The following is a 24794-nucleotide window of genomic DNA, read 5'->3' as shown; positions in this document are numbered from 1 at the left end:
TTCGCTAAAATGGTTTGGGTTAGAAGGGTTGGGGTTAGTAGTTGCAAAGCAGCGAACAAGTAGTTGAAAAGTTGCTAATTAACAAAAATTGTCCATGATCCGATTTGAACTCTCATCCTTTGGGTTTCTAGACGTTCGTGTTATATGCTCACCCACCCAACATGTGTTTGCCTTGAGTAACCATCTGCCTTATATAAGAGTATCCCGGATTTACGTTTACTCTGTTACGTCTAGTCTGACACCAGGCCGAAGAACAAGCAAAGCACCATGAATTTGTCGAATACCAACAGACTGCGATTTTGTAGTGTAATTTTGCTTGTAAAGTGAAATTAGTTTTCTTAAATTGGTCCTTTTACTTATCTGGTTTAGTTATGTGGTACTGCCAGCTGTAATTTTAGATGCCAACTAATAAATAATTTGTCCTATAAATATATCTTCTGAAAGTTGACTTAAGAGATATATTGTGCGCAGGTTGTGTCCTGCAGATGACATGGACTCAAGTAAAATACATGGGAAAAAGTCGGCCCCTAATTAACGTTTGTCAGTTGATTGTATACCCCAAGACACTAAATCAAGCAGTGTCAATATTCCGTAGCATATGTATTTTAGGAAATCGGCAGTCTTTACTTCCATTCTGTTGGGCTTGAACGGCACAATCAAATATAGGTGGTGCACATGCAACAGTCGGATCCATTTCGAGAAAGAAAAAAAACACTGCTAGGTGTAGACTACTGTACTTGTGGGAGCAGTATAAAAACCAGAGACTTTATGGCTGAAATAAAAAAAGTATAGCACCTCATTTATACAAGTACTAAATCATATTGGGATTTATGGACACCATCGGTGTGTGTTTAGGGAGTGCTGTTTTGGCAGTAAAATAGAAAGGGCGGCAAGAGGTGTATTTGGAAAAGTCTAGCACTGACATAAGTAAATAGGAATGGCAAAAACAGCTAGAGATGGACAGTGTTATTTCATTGGGAACATGTGGTTCATGAAGCCAAAAATGTGTCATACTAAATGATTAACTTGCAGAATCTATAATGTCCACCTACAAGCACCATGACCAGTTATTCATACGTACATCAAGGGACAAGATTAAACCATTCACATTTTAACCAAATCTTTATATACATAGTAAAAGACATCAAATTAAGAAACTTGATATTTTTATGAATTAATGCAATTTACAGTCAAGCCAGAGTTAACTATATTAAATGAAACATTCACATTTTCTATCAGGGCTTTACAGCATCTCTCGTGTTTGTAATCATAATTGTTAACAAAAAAAGTAATAGAAATCAAAACTGACACTTTCGACAACGAGGAGCTGCTAGCAGTGGATCGAACCAATAAACCAGCACCAAAAAGATCTCTCCATGATAGATATGACAGCAAATTCAATTTTAGCATGTGGTAATAGAGAAAACTCTGAAAATCTAAATCACACGCGAGGGAGGTTTGAGTTCACTGTACTGTGCAGGACTGCCTTTGCAAAAAGCATTTGGTCGCTTTTACATTGACATTTAAAGAAAAAAATCCTTGAAGGGTTAAAACAGAAATGGTAGGTCCTGGATAGTGTTTACTGTGAAAAGTCAAGACATAAGGAAGTGTAGGGCTTTTCAAAAATATTTAATTGATAATTCAAGGATGATTGTCGTAAAAAAAATTTTTTTTTAAAGAGTAACAGAACAAAATTAAAATCAGGTGACTGCATCTTCAGGACACTTACATTCATAGGAGGTAGATATGTGGCAATGACATGGTTTCTAGTGCATAATTTTGTACTTAAGGCCAAATATACTAGAAGGTACCCCATTTGAAGTTCTAAGGCCATCTTAAGACAAAGGTGTGGGAGAATAAGATAGGGAGGACAAACAGTTGCAGATACAGCCCTCTCATGGCAATACCGGAGACAACGGTCATGTCGAACAGTATGGAGTCTCCATAGTTTTGTGGATGGAAAATTACATTAATTCCTGACTGACACCAATTTTTGGGGGTTCTTTGGACACTCACAGCATCCTAACAAGCAAAACATGGAAAGTATGTGGCTACAATTTAGAATGATGATAAATGTATTTAACAAAAGTGCATACATGACACAATCTCACACAACCATTTATTTTGGCTTCAGGTTCAGAATATACCATTTAAATGTTTGACAGTGAACTGGTTTTGCATGGCATATGCACAGCCTTGTGACAATCAAACCTCCCAAAGGGGATATTTACATTTTATTGGACAATATGAAGACAAAATAAAAAATGAGAAAAGTCAATGCAGCATTTGTCAGGCTTATGAGGTACTTCGTGAATATATATAGATATATCTTTACCTTTTTAGAAAAGCTCTTCAGTCATATTATTCATGTTGATAGCATAAAATACCTTGTGTTTTATACATTTCTGTCTGCCCAGCCTTAAGCTGGCATTTAAAAAAAAAACTGCTTTGAAAGTGCAAAACAAATACTGATCACTCTATGCAGCGTCTTCACTCAAGGTTGCATGATAATGTGGAAATTATTTTATGTGGTGCTGTAAATCAAATATGGGTGAGCAACTCAAATAGGATTGGTGGAAAATAAATCTCTAAAAAGGCACACCATAAAAACATGTGATGTTTTCAGATCAGATGACACGAGAATTGGAATTTAATTTCCATACCTTTGTTGTACCTTTCCATTGGGCTATCAGATTATCTTAAGTGACTGAAATATGCCAGTAGGCAACATCTGTATATCATGTCAATGTACAAAACATTGAGGAAAGTGTAGTTCAAATGTATTCACTTCGTAGAATGTAGCATGCAAAAATACATATATTAGCCTTCCCTAAAACATTACAAATGTGGATAGTTAGTTATTATCCTTTTTCTGGGTGTAAGAACAGATTAAAACTGGTAAAGGGCAACAAAAAATGAAATAAAAGCCTTGGCGGTTTTATTGCGGTACTGGATAAAATCACTTAAAGATGCAGATTGTGTCAGACCCTTAGTAAGCTTTAACTGTGGACCATTTGTTTGCTAAGCTACAAGTACATTCCATTTATCAGACATCCATCTCTTAAAGGCTGAATGAAAGACGCCACCGAGTCTGAGGCCTGCTGTAGTTGACTCTAGATCACAAGGCAGGGTTCATGTAGCTCACTAGGTGAGACTTGCATTACACCTAGTCAAGCAAATCACAGCCTTAGCTTGGACTTCAGTAGTTATTGCTCTGCATACATCATCCCATTGACAAGCCTCCATCTGCAGCCCATTATTTATATTTAATACTACCAAAAATGTATAGCAGGAATAGTAAGTGATTAGATGGACGAATAAATAGCCATTCGATTGGCACGTCAATATATCATCCAGTCATGACTACAGCTTATATTGCTACGCGAACTCCTCCCAACTCAGTTTCTGCTAGCTAAGCGTTCATTGGTTATTTGTTATCACTACAGTTATAAAAATTAAGAGGACTCGCATGCATATATAATAACATAGAGACTTGAACTGCAATTACAAAATTTGGTCCTTTGAACTTTGTTTTTGTATGTAAAGTTCATCTGTAATACATTTTTGGGATGTAAAATAATGTCTAATACACAGTATTGGCTTATGTTGTTTGGTCACTACAATTGATTTTTGTCTTCGTCATAAATTAGGGATAAACACTAGCACCCGAGACCGTTTTGAGGTAGTTTACTAAGTTGGTATATAAAAAGCCAAGTCATTCTGAAGCTCTCAATTCTTTCAGAAGGATATAACACATTCATGTCAGTCCTGCATGTTAAATGCACATATGGCATTTGTTTGGTGAAGCGCTATGAAGGCTCTGTTCTCTTTTTAAATAGGATCATAGGGGGTCAAGCTTGGCATAACGACAATCCTGGCCTAGTGCTTAGAATCAGCTCAACCGAAGAACACTAGAAAACAATCGTGCCGTTTACTCAAGGGGGAGAGAAGACTAAGATATGGGACGCTCATCACAGCAGGACATGCTGAAGCCATGGCACTGAGACAGCATCACATCATGTTAGAGATCATAAGCATCTTAAAAACTTGGACATTTGCAGACATTCCAAGGTGTCAACACAAAATGTTGGATTAGTTGCCTGAGACAGCATTAGTTTTATGGAAAATGACTATCTAGTGTGTACTGTAGTGGAATATCAGAACCAAGACGAGCATAAGACAAAAATCTCACACACAAAGGAAAAAGATCAAACGGACCGATCTTTGCACCAGTGTGACACTATGTAGCAAAACTGTTTTATTTTATAGAAGTCTAAACGTTCCCGTGATAGCTTTCAAATGTAACTAAGAAATCAACTATTAAAATGATAACATTTTGCTTTCTGATGAACAAGATGTATGAGACTATAATCAGTTTCTTACTCATGTCTATTCAATGTGATGACAGAAGGGGAATTAATTATTTGACAATATGTGATGTTAGCCTATGCTAAGGTACTTAGGAAAACAAAGACTGAAGTTGGACTTTATCCCACTTTCAGGAGCCAATCAGTTTAAGGTTTGTGGACTGAGGATAATGAGCATGCATTAAAAAAAATTATGGATACAAGCATAAATTACAGGTGGATACAACTTATTACAAATACACTGGCCGTAAGTACATTCATTGTTACATTTGAGTTAAGAAAATAAGTTTCTCTACTAAACAGGGATGTTATTTCAAATGTAGACCTTCAAGGGAAGATGGGTAAAGGAGAGTGGCCTTTCTGTACACACATCCGATTTTATATATTTTTTGTTTGCCCACAGTATAAAATAGTTTGAACACAGATAGCACCCGCTTTGTAATTTACGTTGTTTATTTTCACTTTCCTCTGTAATACAGGAGCCATTACCTTAGCTGGATAGGATAGAAAAGCCAGCCTATACTACTACTACTACTCAGCCCATCTAGACAATGTTCTGCCCAAATCAAAGCTATACAAGTGAAAACTACTACAGGGTAAAGCTAAGCAATGGAGAAGCTAAACCATCTCAAATACCCTTTAAAATGTCACGCAAACACACTCCAACGACTCAAATAAGCATGATAAAGATAAATATTGGATCTATTGTCATTTTATGTATAAGACAGACTATTATTATTATTCATAACCTTTAGTTATCGATTTGTTTTCCACAAATACTTAGACTGACAGTACAAAAATCAGGTGGCAAATGCTCAACATCGATTTAATCATAAATATTGATAATACAAAGACCTTCTGATAGAACTTGGAGTCTCAGCCTTATATGAAGAGCACCTTTTCCTGCAAGGGCTTGGGACTAGAATGTAAAGCTACTGTTCAGTTCCAATGATCTATTAACATGATATGCCTTCTAATACAAGAAAACACCCCCATCAACATAGTTGTTATTCACGGCCCACGATGCATATGCATGTCTTGATTTCATGCAATAATTACTAACTTGAGATAGTCTGTGCATGATTTTAATGTTATTTTGTACAAATACACATTCCATCTACAGATGACTTCCCTATGGCAACTGTCTCTCACTTGCGTACATTCCTGATTTGAATGACAAAGACTAAATCGTTTAAAGCTGGGTGGTTCCAGCCCTGAATGCTGATTGGCTGAAAGCCACGGTATATCAGACCGTATACCATGGGTGTGCCAACAATTTATTTTTACTGCTCTAATGTTGGTTTTAAATGTAACCTGTAACTAGGCAAGTCAGTTAATGTCAAATTCTTATTAACAATGACGGCCTACTAGGGAACAGTGGGTTAACTGCCTTGTCCGAGGGCAGACAGAATTATACCTTGTCAGATCGGGGACGAACAGCTTATATTGCTACGCGGGGGTTTGTGGTATATGGCCAATATACCTTGGCTAAGAGCTGTGTCCAGGCACTCCGCAATGCGTTGCGCCTAAGAACAGCCCTTAGCTGTGGTTTATTGGCCGTATACCACAAACCCCCGAGGTGCCTTATTGCTTAAATATAGCACGGTGTTCTCCGATCAAAAAAGGTGTGCAGTCAACTCCTACATACGGATATGCTACTAATTCTGCCACATTCTTTGATGCCTCTGACTTCTCTAATTCTGGCGACCACAACAACGCAGGTAATATACATTTAACCAACAACTTGCTGGACCCTTTTTCCACACACACAACTTTGGCATCAGACTATAGCTACACATTTACACAACCAATAAGATAAACAATCAGAACGTTCCAACTACCAGACGTCTACCCATCATCCTAATACATGGTAAGATAAATGTCAGTTTCGACTATTGTTTTGCATATGGTTTTCCCTCAACCTTTTCATGGCCATAGAAATACAAAAGCTCAAAATAGAATAAATGATGAACCCTCTTCTGGGAGGAGATTCAATGACAACCCAGTGGCAGTTATTCATCTGACGAGGCCGTTAAAAAGGCAATATTTTCAGTGAATCCCCACTGCATGCTGGCTGGGAGAAACCCTCTCGACAAACAGGCCTAGGTGTAACCATCTGAATGTCTGGCTTAGTGTGCCATCACTAGCACAGAGGCTTCTGCCTATATACACAGACTTGAAATCACTGGCCACTTTATTAAAGTTTACATATGTTGCATTACTCATCTGTATATACTGTATCATAGTCTATGCCGCTGACATTGCTAGTCTGTATATGTATACATTCTTAACCCCGTTCCTTACTTAGATGTGTGTATTGGGTATACGTTGGGAAATGGTTAGATATTACTGCACTGTTGGAGCTAGAAACAAGCATTTCCTACAACATCTGCTAAACACGTGTATGTGACCAATACAATTTGATTGTGTGTAATCTGGGACCAGTTGTCAATGCAATGACTTGGTATGGTCTCAGACAAACTAGCCTGGTATTGAGACTCATGATGCATCATATCACCAGCTGATCTGGTCTCATTTTCTCTCAGACAATAAACTAGTGACTATACTACAGCTCCAAAAGGGTTTTTATTTTAGTGCAAAATAACATCAAATGTTTTGGATATTTTCAGGAAAAGCAATGCTGTACAGGTCTGGTATAATCCAAGGTGCTGTGTATAAATAAGTAACTTAAAACACAAATAAGCAGTAACAAGACCACATCTCCCAAGAAACAAGTTTAGGGTGAACAAAAAGGCAAGGCAGACTTCAGGGAGGGAAAACGGATGAAAAAAGGTAGTATGAAAAGTTGAGCTTTAGCCATATTGAAAGGAGAATGTTCACAATTCAATGGACAAGCAAACATGCTGTATTGACCAGTGCACCCTACAACAAATCATGCTTGATTAGTTAACACAGCAACTCATGTTATCAATCATGTCTACTTGAACTGTATTAACTAAAACCTGCCATCTGTTGGGTTGACTGTAGCAAATATGAATCAAATGTGAGACAACAATGAGGGGAGCTAAGACGACGCATTCCAAAAACAACATTTCATTCAATGAACCCAATTAAAGCAACATGGGAGATGCCTTTCTATGTACCCCATGTGTATGTATCTATGGGAGCAGAGCAGTACATGTTGCATATTCAAAAGTATTAAGCAAATAGCTTAAAAGAAAAATGTCAATGAACAATACTAATCATCAAATTGTGGGTGAGCAGCTAAATTATTAGCCTTGGCTTTACCAACATGTTTACAACACTGTTAGGCAACTCCATCCATCTCCAAAGATATGCAATGAGGTGCTAAACATGAATGCATTGGCGCAGAAAACAATTAAAATAAAAAGCTTGTTACGATCAAATTTGCTCTCAAATCACTTTTTTGTTTGTTTTGGAAACATCTTGAACAAGATTTAAGATCCCACTCAAGAACTATGAAACTATGACTACAGAACGCATGTTCACTGACTGTCATACATGAAAGGTTTAAACACATGACAACCAGATAATATCCTGTGTAATTATGAAGAAATGACCAACAGTGTGACGTTACCATAACACTTGAACAGGTAACAAGAGGTAGAACACACAGCCATTTCAACACAATTGCACATAATGTATGTCCGGGTCTCCTGCTTGGCTTGACCAATCAATGGAATTTATGTTCACTACTATCAAAAAATGCATCAATTTACAAATCGCGAGACCAGCAAAGAAAAAGGAAAAAACCAAGTAAATATCAAGTACTTGATTTCTAAGAATGCTCCACAGTCAGTCGGACTTCGGATGACTTTAAAGGTAATGAGAAATGTATGTCATTAAGGTAGAGAGAAAAAAAAAAAAGTTTTCAAAACCACTTCTGCGTCTATTACCATACTTATGGCAAGTGAAGAGCATCTTGGACAAGTCCATTGAGATTTAAGGTGACATTAGTGAAAGAGAAAGTCGAGCACCTGGAATTAAAAATGTATCTTGTGCTTCAGTTTCTTTAGGACATGAATTTTGTATAAAATATGTAATCTTGTTTGGCTAAGAAGAGTGATGTGTGTTCTATAAAGTATATACCGAATTTTTGTGCCATCAAATATACAATACAAATGACAACACAACCCTCCCATACCATTAAAGGTCTAGGGAAGAAGCACTACAAATGCTATTAAAACGCACCAAGCAACAAAAAAACTACTACTCTACAAATGTCCTAAATTCATATTTGGGAAAGGTCACTGCTAAAATCTCTTGGTTAAAAACAATGCATAGTTAGAAAAGAGCGAGATAAAAGCCAGCCAATCTAAGCTATATGAAAAACCCCTGCTAAAATGTCATTACTAAGGAGAACAGAAAAAGGAATAAAAAACATTTTGGAAGGCATTACAATTTCTTCATGCAAGCTCTGCATAAACTTTTTTTTTTTGTAATTTTTTTTTTTTTTTAATATTCTTTATAACTACATACCAGACAATCGTTTTGAAAAATTTCTTCTATCATTTTAGCATTCTCTTCTAAAAGCGTATTCAAAATATACCCTATATCCAATGAGGCTATGATACAAAGCCCACAATTAAACTACTTGCGGTAAAAAAAAAAATTAAAAAGTACAACTTTGCTCGACTAGTAGAATAGCATAATTGCTCCCTTTTTTTTAGAGGAATAACAAAGAGAAAATATCTAGCAGTCTCTGGAATCTTTTCTCCCCCAATAGAACCCCACCTCATCTTCAGTTCAGTACCTACACGTGTGACATTGACATCACAGGCTTCACTCTACTATACCGATTCATACATCAACTGTACTACAAGATGACAGCATTACAACTATACCACCCCCCCAGTCGGGAGAAAACCATTTCGCTGCCATAAAACCATAAAGAAAACTAGATAGGGTTAACAATATCCAAATGCTTAAATCGAACGTGTAAGTCATCTACGCACAAATTCGTAAAATAGATTGCATGAAAATAAGGGGGACACTAAAACGAGACAACAGATTTCATTTCAAGAGACTTGACACCCCCCCCAATGTAGATGTCTTCACATGTAATGTGGCTCAGAGAACACAAAAGGTGTCTGTTGGGAACCAGTCCCATTCTATTAGTAAATCTATTCGCTGGCCACACTGGCCATAGATTGACAAAACAACCCAGTCCAAGTAAAAGGCAAGACAGCAAAAATTGCTGTCGTTACAATTTCATATTATTGATTTGTATAAGTCTTGATAAAAAATAAGTGTTAACAGTTTCAAAGTCTAATGAAAATCTAATACAAAAATGACTTGCTTAGCGGTCATCAGATGCAGCATAAAAACGTGTTGGTCACCAGTGTTGGAGGACAAATACTCTTGAGGCTGGTACTGTATCCAAGCCTGTTAAATTCATAGTACATACAAATGAAAAGATAAGATGTTAAGTACTTGTGTACTTAAGTCCTGGTCAGTGCACTTTGCTTTGATTGGCTGATAAATAAAGTCGTGAAGAGTAAGAATGATTATAAACCTATATCGGACCGTTCTCGTCTTTGATATCCCCACCTCCTTTCAACCCTGGAGACCCCTTCAGAAAACTGTATAGTGTCTAAACACCACCAAAGTGTGATGATACCGCCCCTTAGTTTGATACAAGTATTTCCAACTGTCAGTGTAAAGAAAAGTAATACAAATCTCTCCCCCACATTTACAAATACAAACAAATGTACAACATGTAAAATAAACGAGTCCACTCCACCACAACCCATTTCTGAGGAATAATTTTACATAGTACTGCCTAATAATGACCAGGGATAGGCCAGGAAGGGGGGGGGAGAAAGCGGTTTTGTATGCATGTTTGAAAATAATTGTGGACATTTTGGAGAAAAAAAAACCTCCCTAATTTGTTTGGTATCATTCCCCCTTACTGGCAGGGAGAGACAAGACGACAAACCCACTTAGCGCCCACACCTGATACAGTAAGAGGGTTAGGTGGGAGGAGAGAGGGCTTCTTCCCTGTTGGGTCTGTCTCACCAATGCCCGCCCCCGGTGCTTCAGGCGAAGTACATAGTGCGCAGTGTGTCCTGGTGGATCTGAACTGCCTTGGCCAAAGCCTGCTGGTCACGCCCATTGCTCTGTCCCGACGTGTGACTGCCCTCCGCACTAGAATGATTACAATGGGAAGAGTTAGAATTATTCAGTCTCAATTTTAAATTCTCCTTCATCACTTCCTGGTAATCACTAACCTGTCACAGTTTGAATGGTACAGCGATACAATGGAAATAAGGAGGTATTTTGAATAGGTTATCAGAACAGGGCCATGGTCAACATCAGACGTGGTCTCTTACCTGTCATGCTCCTTATCCACCAGGTGATAACGGGCACGGAATGCCACCAGGTGGGCGTAGTAGGCTGGTGCAGGGATGGACACTGAGCGGGTGCAGCGCACATAGGTGTGGCACAGCTGGTAGGTTAGCACCTGCAGCTCGTCCGAGGTGAAATGGTTGTCATCCCACAGCACGTGGTAATGGGACGGTCGGCTGGTCCCCTGGGGAAAGGTATTACCATTATTAAATCATGTTTAGTGGTAATGCATGTCATTTAGCTCAACCAAAGTATAACAGCCTATAAATGTTTAACATCCCAATTATAAAAACATTTAGAGCAGTGAAACTACATCTGTCTCAGAAGCACAAACTCAGCAAAAAAAGAACCGTCCTCACTGTCAACTGCGTTTATTTTCGGCAAACTTAATTAGCACGTGTAGATGTGTGAACATAAGATTCAACAACTGAGACAAACTGAACAAGTTCCACAGACATGTGACTAACAGAAATTAAATAGTTTGTCCCTGAAAAAGGGGGGGGGGAAAATCAACAAATAAACATAAGTTAGTATCTGGTGTGGCCACCAGCTGCATTAAGTACTGCAGCGCATCTCCTCATGGACTGCACCAGATTTGCCAGTTCTTGCTGTGAGATGTTGCCCCACTCTTCCACCAAAGCACCTGCAAGTTCCCAGACATTTCTGGGGGGGAATGGCCCTAGCCCTCACCCTCCAATAGAACAGGTCCCAGACGTGCTTAATGGGATTGAGATCCGGGCTCTTTGCTGGCCAAGGCTGACCACTGAGGTCTTCCCTGTAACGCACAGCGTTGAGATTGCCTGCAAGGACAAGCTCAGTCCGATGATGCTGTGACACACGGCCCAGACCATGACGGACCCTCCACCTCCAAATTAATCCCGCTCCAAAGTACAGGCCTCGGTGTAACGCTCATGCCTTCGACGATAAACACGAATCCAACCATCACCCCTGGCGAGACCAAATCGCAACTCATCAGTGAAGAGCACTTTTTGTCAGGCCTGTCTGGTCCAACGACGGTGGGTTTGTGCCCATAGGCGACGTTGTTGCCGGTGATGTCTGGTGAGGACCTGCCTTACAACAGGCCTACAAGCCCTCAGTCCAGCCTCTCTCAGCCTACTGCGGACAGTCTGAGCACTGATGGAAGGATTGTTGCAGTCCTGGTGTAACTCAGGCAGTTGTTGCCATCCTGTACCTGTCCCGCAGGTGTGATGTTCAGATGTCCCGATCCTGTGCAGGTGTTGTTACACATGGTCTGCCACTGCAAGGACGATCAGCTGTTCGTCCTGTAGCACTGTCTTAGGCGTCTCACAGTACGGACATTGCAATTTATTGCCCTGGACACATCTGCAGTCCTCATGCCTCCTTGCAGCATGCCTAAGGCATGTTCACGCAGATGAGCAGGGACCCTGGGCATCATTCTTTGTGTTTTTCCAGAGTCAGTAGAAAGGCCTTTTTAGTGTCCTAAGTTAAGTTAATTGCCTACCGTCTATAAGCTGTTAGTGTCTTAACAACCGTTCCACAGGTGCATGTTCATGGTTCATTGAACAAGCATGGGAAACAGTGTTTACAGTGAAGATCTGTGAAGTTAAAATTGGATTTTTACAAATTATCTTTGAAAGACAGGGTCCTGAAAAAGGGATGTTTCTTTTTTTGCTGAGTTTAGTATTAGTAAAGCTGGAGGTAGGCTCTCTTCCAGAATAGTCCCTTCACTTGCTAGCTCTACAGTGTCCTGGGTTGTGTCAGAAATTGTACCCTAGCCATTTGGCTGGTCCCTACCTGAATGCCAGCGTGGCTACACAGGTAGAAGTCAAACTCTGATGGGTGAGTGATTTTGGTGTCCACTGTGGTGCCTGCAGGGATGTTGCCACTCTTACCAACCTGAACAAAACACATTAAGAATCATATAATATCACGATGTAGGCATTTCATAGAAGTTTCTTTTACAGTAATAATAGTGGTCAGTAGGAATTGGAGAGATGTCGAACCCTCTCGTTTCTGTCCATGCAGAACAGTCGAGTGTGGTGTCTCTTCTGCACCACCACGAAGGTGATACCGGGCTGGTAGTCCTTCTCCAGTTTGATGCAGGCCTCACGGATTGCCAGTAACTCATGTTGGAGCACCTGGATAAAACCCAAAACGACAGCTACAGTTTAAAAACAGTAACTCCCACACGTCACTATACAAATCAGGGGGGAAATGATAGAGCGGGCAATTCAGAATCGGAACGCTTACTAATAGAAACAGAAACACAGCTGGGATTTTTTTAAAGCGTTTTAACTTTCTTTTTGGTTAAAAAGTTTTAAAAATCTGAAATACCTGATATGAAATTGTAAAGTAAATTGGGACAGTAACCAATAGAAACAGAAACAAAAAAAAACAAAAAATAGCAGAAAATCCTTCACTCACAACCAGTACAGTACAATTACAGATCATGCAATTGAATTGAAATCCTATTTCCTCAAGTCTACCTCAAGTCTAACCTGGTTGAACTGGCCCTCAGATATGCCGTCGCGGTAGTAGATGATCCGTGTGGGCTTGAAGCGGGTGGACTTATAGAACTGGATGAGCAGCTCTCTGACCATTGTGGCCAGGTCCTGGATGATGTCCTGGCGATGCTGCTGCACCCGCACTGTGGCACAGTAGCGGCTGGGGTGGGCGTCCATGCTCCCCACCACCTAGAAAAGAGGAACAGGGATGTGATCAGGACAATATACAATCATACACATCAGGATTTTCACTAGAGGGATAGGTCAGATGGAGTCATGTAGGGATTCATCAGGAGGAAGAGCATCCCAGAGGAAGCGCAGAGCACACTTAAGATCATTTATTTTTTGGCTGTTTTGAAAGTCAGGTCAAAGCTGGTCAGTGAGCAATGTAGGCTATTGATTCCCTCAGTTCTCTCCATTTCAGATGTTGGACATTGTAAAGGACACCACTGTAGACTATTGCACCCCTACTCCCTAGCAGAAACATGGTTCTGTGGGTAAAATAAACTACTGTAGACTATTGAGATGCACCCCTACAGTCCCTGGTAGGTGACAAGGTCCTGTGGAGCGTCTGCTCTGTCTGACTTACTGCAGCGATGGAGGGTTTCTTCCCATCTCCAGCAGGAGGGTGAGTGACATCAGCACCCAGGAAGATGACTGGCTGCTGGAACACCAGGGGCCTGGGAAGAACAGACACCCACAAGATTAACCAGAGCCATCATCACAGAAGACGTGTGAACAGAAGAACGGACATATACATGGATGGCCGGATGAGACTGACTTGACTTTTCACTTATAGCGTGTAGAATGAGTAGACTGGTATCCAATTGTCAGTAGTTACTATCCGCTTCTAGTTACCATTTGTCTCATCACTACAACTCCCGTACGGGCTCGGGAGAGACGAAGGTCGAAAACCATGCGTCCTCCGAAACCCAACCAAGCTGCACTGCTTCTTAACACAGCGCGCATCCAACACGGAAGCCAGCCGTACCAATGTGTCGGAGGAAACACCGTGCACCTGGCGACCTGGTTAGCGTGCACTGCGCCCGGGAGTCGCTAGTGCGCGATGAGACAAGGATATCCCTACCGGCCAAACCCTCCCTAACCCGGACGACGCTAGGCCAATTGTGCATCGCCCCACGGGCCTCCCGGTCGCGGCCGGCTGTGACAGAGCCTGGGAGCGAACCCAGATTCTCTGGTGGCACAGCTAGCACTGCAGTGCCCTAGACCACTGCACCACCCGGGAGGCCCATGTTTATACATTTTAACCGAATGCAGAGTACAATACTGTTGGACATTAACAGTAAACCAGCAAGTATTCATAGCGATGACAATGAGAGGTTCTGCACTGACCTGCCCTGTGGGAGGAGGATGTTGTTGACCCCGCCCAGCTTGACGTTGATCTTCAGGCAGAGGTTAGAGAGGGTCTGGGGAGTGGTTTTCTGAACATTCTTGACCTGGACACACTGAGTGGCCATGCCCAGCACAGTGTCACCAACACGCTTCACCTCAGCTAGCCCACAGAGAAGCAGGGGAGGGAGGGAGAAAGGCTATGTCAGCACAACAGGAGATGTATACAGCTAGTTTACGTTTTGCAATGAATTCTGAATTGGTTTATGAATGCACTAATTTAAGTCACTTTGGATAAGAGTGTCTGCTAAATGACTAAAATGTCAAAGTGTAAGGTAGAAAGATCATGTGAAATTTGCTTTCATACAGTTGAACATATAATCCAGAACAGTTTATAGAGCACAGCACTAACTGAACCAATAGGATTTAGAGGCAGAGTTATAAACAGTGACATTCATTGACTTAGGAACATATACTGACCAAAAATATACAACACAAAATGTGAAGATTTGGCCCTTGTCTCATGAGCTGAAATGATCCCATAACAAAAAGCTTATCTAAAATTTTGGCCACAAATATTTTTACATCTGTTAATGATCATTTCTCCTTTGCCTAGATAATCCATCCACCTGACAGGTGTGGTATATCAAGGTGATTAAACATGATCCTTACACAGGTGCAGCTTGTGCTGGGGACAATAGAAGGCCACTAAAATGTGCAGTTGTGTCACGTAACAATGCCAGATGTCTCAAGTTGAGGGAGCATGCCATTGGCATGTTGACTGCAGGAATGTCCACCTGAGCTGTTGCCAGATAACTTAATGTTTATTTCTCTACCATAAGACACCTCCGCCGTTTTTGAGAATTTGTCAGTACGTCCTCACAACCGCAGACCATGTGTGTGGGGAGGGGGGGGAACGACAACGAGCGTTTTGCTGATGTCAACATTGTGAACAAAGTGCCCCATGGTGGTAGTGGGGTTATGGTATGGGCAAGCATTAACTATAGACAATGAACACAATTGCATTTTAGAGATGCATTTTTTTTAAGGTATCTGTGACCAACATGTGCAAATCTATTCCCAGTCATGTGAAATCAATAGATTAGGGCCTAATTAATTTATTTCAATTGACTGATTTCCTCATATGAACTGTACCGTGAAAATTGTTGAGTTTATATTTTTGTACAGTATAGTTTCCAGTTTCCTCACCATAGACGGGTGTCTTCCCAGGCAGGATGACCACCACCAGCTGCAGGCCCTGGTAGGTGTACTTCAGGTGTTTGAACATGGGCTCCACGCTGTCCGCCCCCTGAGCATACTTACAGAAACAGGGTTGGCCCTGGATGGGCATCCCCGCGTCGCGAGAGATCTTACGCAGCTGGTCTGTGAACGCCCTGAGAGAGAAACAGGTTAGAAGGTACAAAAACACAATACAAGTGTTCTAACTCTTTATTGGATTCCAAAAATAGTGTAGATTGAAATCATAAGCAGGCTAACACAGAAGAAAGTTTCAGAAATTGAAAAATACTTTAACTTAAAAAAAACATCCAAGTATAAACACCCCCCACGATGGTTATTGAGGCTCCTAAGGGCTCCTGGCAGCAGCAGTTCTTACTTAAGCAGGAGTTCAGTACACTGTCTCTGTGGGGCGAAGCAGGCGATGGCCCACACCTTGATCTCTATGCCAGTGTGGAACTGCTTGTTCCTCATGTCCCACACTCCCTGGATGGGAGTTGCTATTGCTTTATTCTGCTTGAGTAAAAGGAAGACGAGATAAGGGTCAGAGACAAATAGTTGTCTGAATGGGACAAATTAAGCCGGGTGTACACTACATGAGTCAAAATCCTAACATCGCTGACCCTCGCATTAAACAACTGGCATTCCTGTAGTTTTTGTTTGTGTTGCCAACATAGTGGTGCAATACTAAGCGATGTGGCACAGACCGAGGTCACCCTGCAAGACTTCACTTGGTCGGTGAGGATTTGATATCACGATGTCTCGCCAAAACAATGTGATTAGATTAAACGTAGCTCCAATGTGCTGTGGCTCAAAGCAGCCTCAAACTTTGAGTCAGACATTCACACTTGCCATACAGAGTTGAAATGTCTAGTCATCATTTGAATTTAAATAACATTGAGCTGTAACTGCTGTAACTGACACTTTGGCTAAAGGCAAGACGCATACTAGTGGTAGTCACATTAAATCTGCGTTGGTGAGACACATCCTGAGTAGGCAACGACATGGGGATTTTGTCGCTGGGACAGCTAAAAATCAGGGCCAAAATTGAGTTGTGTACACCTGGCTTAAATGGGATGTTTCACATTAGAAGGCTGATTCAAAATACAAGTGACGTAACTTAATTATTTGGAGTGATCAAAGTTTCCATAATATACGTAAAGAATTGTTGTTCATCAGTGCAGTTTATATAATGTCAGGTTTTTGCCTTAGCACTACACACCTGATTAAAAGCTTGGTAATTAGTTGATCATTTGAATCAGTTGTGTACTTGTTAGTATAAAAACAATCATGTGTACCCCTTTGGGTTCCCAGGACCAGGATTAACCCAACCCATCTTAAATAAGAGAAACCTACCCGCCCTCCATAGAGGATGGATGGGGCCTGGAGGACTCTGCCGTTCACCTCGGTCATCTCATCCCTCACCATCACCCCAAACTCACGCACGTAAGGATCATTGTTAAAGTTGGCACTTCTCATCTGAAAAGAGAGAAAAAGGTTCAGTGGTAATAATTCAGAGTGTTTATATACAGTTGTGGAGAAAGTACTCAAATAGAAAATGACTCATGTAAGTCATCCAGTAAAATACTACTTGAGTAAAAGCCTAAAAGTATTTGGTTTTAAATATACCTAAGTATCAAAAGTAAATGGAATTGCTAAAATGCACAATTTATTTTTTTAATTTATTGGTGGATAGCTAGGGGCACACCAACACTCAGACATAATTTACAAATGAAGCACGTGTTTAGTGAGTCCTCCAGTTCAGAGGCAGTAGATGACCAAGGATGTTCTCTTGATAAGTGTGTGAATTGGACCATTTTCCTGTCAAAGTGTGAGTACTTTTGGGTGTCAGGGAAAATGTATGGAGGATTTTCTTTAGGAATGTAGTGAAGTAAAAGTCTGCAAAAATATAATAAATAATGAAGTGCTTTTACATCACTGTTTATATACACACACACTAGGACTTTGGAAAGACAGCCTGAATGAAAACATTCACATATGGTCAGGCCATCAATAGTTAAATCACAGCCGTTCAGAGTCAATGTACATCCTAATAGATCATTTCAAGGTCATAAAAGTAGCTTTCAAGACGCACTGTGTTTGAGTTTACTCTCCCAAGTCAGTTAACGCTCTTTACCAGTTTGCTGATCTCTTCCTGACGGTCAGGTGCCGATCGGGCTGTGGCACGGATCATAGTGGATGTTTGATTGTCGGTCAGCTTCTTGATGCACCGCTGGCCAGCCACTATGTTACAGACCTAGACACATACATTACAACACAGCTTTATTACTAACACCAGGGACACATCACAAAGGCCTCAGCCAGAGAATAGTCTTGTATATGGAGATTGTCAATTGGTTAAGCTAAAGCCTCAGTTCTCTCCTTGCCTCCTTTTGAAAAGGGCCAAAGATCATAAAGGAGAGGAAACAAATGCACTTGTATGAAATGAGACTCCTCCACTCACGCGTCAGGCAAATTACATTTATAAATGTGTAAAGTGGCTGAAAACCTATTTGTTCAATGCATTTTCTAGATAAAAGGATGAGAAGCATATCATGTTTATGTGTGCATGTCTTTTCTCCTAGGAAAAAGACAGCTGATTCAAAGGAAGTGTGGCAGGTTTTAAAACACTTCTGAGCTACCTGACACGATGATGTCCCATGTGGCTCAGTTGGTAGAGCATGGCGCTTGCAACGCCAGGGTCGTGGGTTCGATTCTCACGGGGGACCAATACGAAAACATACGCACTCACTACTGTAAGTCACTCTGGATAAGAGGGTCTGCTAATTACTAAAACATATACTCTTGTGCATCGTCTGTCGAAGTAATGGTAAAGCAGGGATTCTATAATACCGCCCGGGTCCTCATTCTTTGTAACAACTTAAACCCAGCAGTAAACCATCAACAAGTTGTAAGGGGAGACTGCCGACTGACCTCGAGGGGGAGGTAGGTGTGTTTCTGCTCCTGTCCGACCTGTAGACAGGGGAGGTGGGGGTAGCGCAGTATGAGTTTGTACTTGTCTTTGAAGTACTGCGCTACTGTGCATTCTATGGTCTGGCCATTCTCCTGCTGCAGTGGAAACCTGAGGTCAAACAGATGAGCGAACCAAAAAGAAAAAAAGTTTAAATGGATTTTCAGAGAAATCCAAGACCAAGTGGGGATTTCTGTTTAACTTGATTGAGATCTGCTCCTAACCTGCGCATTAATGATGTGTAAAACATGTTAATATTAGGTTTGTTTCTATCACATCCCTAAACAAACCAGTCATGTTTACATCACAGGAAACTAAAGGAATTGAGGCTGTTGTGAATATTTTAGTGTGTTCTTTCTTACGTCTGGTGGCTGGCCGGTCTTCTGGTAACATTACATACTCTGTACTTCCGTTTCATCTGACCACAATGAGTGATCTCAACCTTCAGACCTGAGAATCACAACAAGATAAATGGTCAGATTCACATATTCTGTGGACAACAAGTTTACTATTTTATCACATTCTACTCTGATTTCAAGTCAGATTAAGATTTTAAGTCAATACACAAAAGATGCATGCATCATAGCAACAGTTATATGTTATAGTACAGAATTTTTGGATATAAGTATTTTCAAATATTTCCACTCAGACAGACAAAACAACCAACACAACGCAACTATTGATTACCTGGTAATGAATGATTACCTTTGATTTCCTTGGTAAACTTTACTCTCTGGGAGTCGGTTAAGGGTTTCTGTTGTTCTTCGATACTTTTGAAATCCAAAACCTCACACATGAACTCAATCACAGGCTGGGCCTTGTAGAAGGCGGTGGCCGACACTGCAAAAACAAAACACCAAGCACAGCACAGAGTCAGGCCTATCCTCCTTCCAGATACATACTGTAACTTGCCATTGGTCCTAAAAGTGTAAACCCATTGCTAAAATGAGTGCAACCTACCATAATGGCATTACCACAAAAGTACAATTTCCACCCAAATCAGCACTTTAGGGAGAGCTTAATCAACGTCACTTATTTACTGACTGAAACCTACCATGGAATGAGATTCCCAGTACTATCCTCCTTCCAGTCACACACAGAGACATACTCTAGTCTGACACTTTGGTTGTGTTCCAAATGGTACATTCCTTACAGCCATTTGCAGAGTGAAACCTACCGTCAATGTTTAGCATCATCTTCCACAGGGAAGGCCTAACCGATTGGTGGAACCCAAACCAGACCTCCCTGCCCCCACCCAGGGGGTTGGAGCATCCCTCTGAGGGGGTGAAGAAAGAACGTCCGACAGGGGTGTACCTGTTGGAAGAAGGTGGGAGGAAAATGTGATTAATAGCTCAACTGAAATTGGCTTTACAAATAGACAAGGAGAGAGGAATGTGCATAACCCACAGGGAGAAATATACTAGAAGTGAATGGGGATTGTAAGGCTTTGGTGGGTACAAAGAAAACTGATTTGTGAATTTGTGACCATGTTTGAAGGAAAGATAGAAGAAATGTCTTGGGATAGAGGGACATATTAGGTGTGTGGACGCATTTACTGGTTTGATCAAGTCCATTTGCACGAGAACATTTGTTTGATAACTATGTATGTGCTGTAACTAAATACCACCATTAAATACCAATATTACATACCAAAAATATACTAATTTTTCTAAAGGGGAAAACACTGACCTCATAGAGGGCAAATGTCTCATGACCACGTCCAGGGCCTGGATGGTCTCAAAGGGGATGTTTGGCAGTCGTCCAGACAGGGCTTCTTGAAGAGCTTGCAGACTGACGCAGGACACCCACTTTATGGCCACTTTGAAGTTCCGGTCTTTCCCCTCGCCTGGGATGGTCACCTCCAGCTCCACCTGTTTGGGGACACAGGTGTTTTGGTGCGTTTAAAATAGGCTGCATCCGAAAACTCTACAGGAGAAAGTTAGGCCATCCATCTGTGAGCTGAAGTGCAGCAATACAAATCATCCAACACAATCATCTCAATATGAAAAGATTCAAAAGCAACAAATTTGAAATTTTGAAATGTTCTAGTCAAAGTCCAGACCTAATCCCAATTGAGATGTGGCATAACTTGAAACGAGCATTTCATGCTTGAAAACCCACGAAGGTTGCGGAGTTAAAGCAGTTCTGCATACAAGACTGGGCCAAAATTCCTCCAGTGATGTGAGAGACTGATTAACAACTACAGGAAGCATTTGGTTGGAGTCATTGTAACTAAAGGTGGCACAACCAGCTATTGAGTGTAAGGGGGCCATTTGTTTTTTTACACCGGGGCATTGCGTGTTGCATAACTTTATTTATGAAATAAACATGTAATTGTGTTATTTGTTCACTCAGATTCCCTTTATCTGATATTTAGGATTCAGTTGAAGATCTGATAACAATTTGGGTACAATTCCAAGAATTTGGGTACAAAACCAAGAATTTGTGCTGTTCTGGAGGCAAAAGGGGTTCTGACACAGTACTAGATGGGTGTGCCTAATAAACTGGCCACTGAGTGTACATAATATCACATTGCGTGTAATCACAGCTGTCCCAAAACATAGGGGCCTTCACATAAGACACCTCTGGTCAGACAGGGAGACTTACTTTGTCCCTGCCTATAGGTAAGGGCATGGCTGTGTAGAGATTCTTCCTCCCGTCATACACTGGCTTTCGATCCCCAAAGATCTGCGTTTTAAAGTGCTGTACCATGTGCTCCACAATTTCCCTGAGAACACAAATGGAGCGTGTTAGACTTTATCAATACAGAACAAAACGTCATTAACTAGACAATAGCCTACTAGTTATTTCGCTCAGGTGAAAGCCTGTAAACCAATTAAAACGGCTCCATACCGGTTGACCCTTCTGGGGCATTTCTCTGGCTTGATGTCAATGTCGTAGTGGTAGACCTCCAGTTTCGGGATCTCCATCTCAAAGAAGTTGGCCTGCAGTTTGATTGTCCTGCCCATGGTGCCAAAGTCTGGCCGCGAGGGGGGTTTGAACACATACTCTGGCACTGGGGGAGACGGGGGATCTGGATCAGAGGGGTCAGGGGTAGGAAGCAAACAAAGAAACAAGTTAATAACTGCACATACAAAACAGGTAGTTTAGCCTGGTCCCAGAACTTTGAGAAGTTCTACCAACTCCTATGATCATGGTCATGGGTTGGAAAGACAACAAACAGACCTGGGACCAGGCTATATTAGGGTAACTCACAAGATTGTTCTTTCACACTTGAAAGTGAAATATTATTTTCTAGAATGTGAATAGATGCTCAATACATTTTGCTGCCATGCTTAAACTATTTGGTTGGTGAGCCCTGGCCGAGTTTGACTGTTCGTTCTGCGAACAGGCATCTTTAGTCTGGGGTCTTGAGGTCATGGAGGAACATGTCTGAACATACTCCCTCTTGACATCTTATCTCTGTTCTCCAGCTCTTTGAATCCCCATAACTCCCTTTTGACTTTAACAATGCACACTAGCTAGCTATACAGTACAAACTGTCATGTCCAATAAGTCACTGAAGAGAACAAGTGGAATGTCCTTGTGAGTCTTAACGCATGATTAAGACATTGTTAATGTGGCAGGGAAAAATACCAGGAAAGTTTATCAGAAAAATGCAGTCTTTCCTTGAGCTGACTTTTCCCGGTGGATATTTGTTCTCTCAACTAGCTACGCCTCTATGAAGAGTGAACTATTATAGGATGTCTCTCCATTTCAAATCAGAATGTCTGAATATCTGCTGTAATATTTAGTAGAAAGAGGGGATTTCAGGGGTCTGATATTCAGGACATATTGTAAGATGCAAATCAGTGCATTGGAAAATATATGCCTAGTGCTTCAGTGCAGTCTGTTCTTTATTGCTGGTAAACACTTTATCCAATTGATTCCTACAATTATACTTGCCGTATTTGCATGGCAGAATCAAGACATTTAAATTACAGCAGTCCGGGGGACAGGAGAAAACAAAATGCATACTGTGGGGTATAGTAGGCTGGCGGTACAAACATAGTGCTAGACTTATACTGGTGTGAAAGAAGCTTACCAGAGCCAATTGACCCCGAGGAGTGAGGTGGTTCAAGCATCTCAGCAGCTAGAAAAGAAGAAAAGGGTGGTCAATTGACATGTCTCACAATGAGTCAAATGAAGGCTGAATGGATCAAAATGTTTTGTAGTATTCTTAGATATTACTCCTTTTGAAAATGCCCAAAGGAAACCATGTCACGTCATTCTTCATGTACATTTGTATTCCCTATACTTTATTCCTGCATAGTTAGCTAACTATTTCTAAATGCCTTGCCTCCTTATCAGCCTTAGAACAGGGTCATGTAGCTACAACTGCTGGGCGATTTTTCTACTCCCTTATCAACAAGCAATCTGAAAGTCTGACCACTCCTAAACCACTCATCTTCTTGAAACGTATCACTATCATTCTCAATAAGTGGAGGGTAGGACATAGTCAACCAAAAAAAGTTAGTCAACAGGCATATCAGTGGTGCAATTTTATTTTCTAGCTAATTTTAAATTCACCCAAACTTGCTCCACTTTGAAAAAACTAGGAGGAATGAACAATATGCTACTACTAGGATAATATATTAGCTAGTTTCAACTCACTAATAGCTAGTTTCAATTCATTACCAATTTCAACTCACTAACAATAACTTAGCAAAGGATGCATAACTAAATTATCGATGTTTGCTCAATTCATAGCAAGTTGACTGGTCCCCATAATAGTACCGTTAACTAGTTAAACGAGAGAATAGAGAATAACTTTTTTTCAAACAGCCTCGAAAATATAACTAGTCACAACAAGCAAATGGCTAAAAAGTAGCTAAATAGTGTAAGCTGGTCAGCATGCAAACCAGTTAGCTAGCTAGCTAACATTTGAAAAGGCTAACAAGCCGCGGTTGGCTAAGGGAATATGACTAACCTAGCTAGCTAGCAAACAATGTGTTCATCTGAGCTAGCAAACGTTAGCTAGCAAGATGGCTACTTAAGACCAACTATTTGATGGTCGAATTCTTTCTAGAACTTGTTCAAAGTAATTGTTCGCTAATTTGCCCAAATTAATCTTACTTTAGGATTGGACTTAAACAACAAGTTAATCGACTTCCAGCTATCATTAGCCAGGTCAACGTTCATAGCTAAAAGCTACAGTAACAACAGGCCGGGAAAACGGTGGCAATGATTGCTAACAAGATCTAGCTAACTAGGTTGAAATGTTATTTTGAATTTATATTGTGGTTGGCGAACAATGTTACAAAATGAAAACAAACCATCATGCAAATGATTGAAGATACCAACGACATACAAATCAGCACCCTTATAGTTAGCCGTCTTGCTAACTAGCAATGCACAATTTACCTCCAGCAGCTCCACTAGAATACATTTTGTAGTTTTTCAGCGTGCACCGTGGTCGTACGGATACTCCACTTTTCTCCGGTCAAACGTCGCCAAAATACATACGTGAATTGGTACTATATATAAAACAATGTGGGTGGCTCGGTTAGGAAGTGGAAGGATTTAGCCAAGAAGTAAAGTACAACACCATGAGAGCTCTATCATCCTCTGCACGGCCCCATCCCCCTAAATGCAATGCCGAGAAGAGCTAGTAATGGATATGTGTGATGTCACACGCACAGCCCGCAATTATCCGCGCGCGCTCTTTCCAAGGCCGTCTTTATTTTACAACTTGTCGAAATCCAGGGAAAGATGGATCAACCAAAATGCATTAAATGTATTTAATTCAAGCCATGTTAACACCGTGCGACAACAAATGAGTTGTAACGTTACCAACCAAATGTACATTTCTGTTTACTCAATTTGACCACTGGCGAATGCCATTCACAGGAAGAAGAAACAGCTGTCATTTCCGGGTATGTTGTATTTGAAAAAAAAAGATCACTGATAAACCAATCTCGTGCATTATACAAAAGACCTGCAAACCACCATGAAGATCCACAATCACCGAATGGCTGCCATTTAGTTTTAAAAAACGTATTCAGGAGTTGGTCCCCTGCGGGACGGTTGAGCTAACGTAGGCTAATGCGATTA

At 40.9% G+C, this 24794-nt stretch overlaps 1 protein-coding gene across 7 annotated transcripts; it reads right to left on the bottom strand.

Moving 5' to 3' along the window:
- Positions 1 to 1103: 1103 nt before the first annotated feature.
- ago2 (argonaute RISC catalytic component 2) lies at positions 1104 to 24576 on the bottom strand. 7 transcript variants are annotated; one of them, XM_024440904.2, is made up of 20 exons: positions 24105 to 24576; positions 22786 to 22833; positions 21594 to 21789; positions 21348 to 21468; positions 20430 to 20611; positions 19918 to 20054; positions 19428 to 19580; positions 19103 to 19190; positions 18704 to 18851; positions 17907 to 18026; positions 17126 to 17248; positions 16149 to 16285; positions 15743 to 15927; positions 14537 to 14696; positions 13773 to 13863; positions 13166 to 13372; positions 12683 to 12817; positions 12474 to 12575; positions 10682 to 10881; positions 1104 to 10496 (listed from the first exon to the last, which is right to left on the bottom strand). In XM_024440904.2, exons 1-20 carry the CDS (start codon positions 24127 to 24129, stop codon positions 10388 to 10390), a joined length of 2667 nt encoding a protein of 888 aa, XP_024296672.1. In that variant the 5' UTR covers positions 24130 to 24576; the 3' UTR covers positions 1104 to 10387. The 7 variants fall into 7 exon arrangements, with proteins under 7 accessions (XP_024296672.1, XP_024296675.1, XP_024296674.1 ...); XM_024440907.2 differs by having other exon boundaries at positions 13178 to 13372; XM_024440906.2 differs by having other exon boundaries at positions 16149 to 16282.
- Positions 24577 to 24794: the final 218 nt, after the last annotated feature.

Source organism: Oncorhynchus tshawytscha, linkage group LG13 (assembly GCF_018296145.1).
Source record: "Oncorhynchus tshawytscha isolate Ot180627B linkage group LG13, Otsh_v2.0, whole genome shotgun sequence".
Taxonomy (NCBI): Eukaryota; Metazoa; Chordata; class Actinopteri; order Salmoniformes; family Salmonidae; genus Oncorhynchus; species Oncorhynchus tshawytscha.
The sequence above is the reverse complement of the archived record's forward strand: the minus strand, read 5'-3'. Positions and strand labels throughout refer to the sequence as shown.

Excerpts from the sequence above, each read along its gene's own strand:
- ago2 (XM_024440904.2), bottom strand. The coding sequence starts at position 24,129 with ATGTATTCTAGTGGAGCTGCTGGAG. Across the intron at positions 19,191-19,427 it reads AGGTAATCATTCATTACCAG|GTCTGAAGGTTGAGATCACT; the intron begins GTAATCAATAGT and ends TGTGATTCTCAG. Across the intron at positions 17,249-17,906 it reads AGGAAGAGATCAGCAAACTG|ATGAGAAGTGCCAACTTTAA; the intron begins GTAAAGAGCGTT and ends CTCTCTTTTCAG.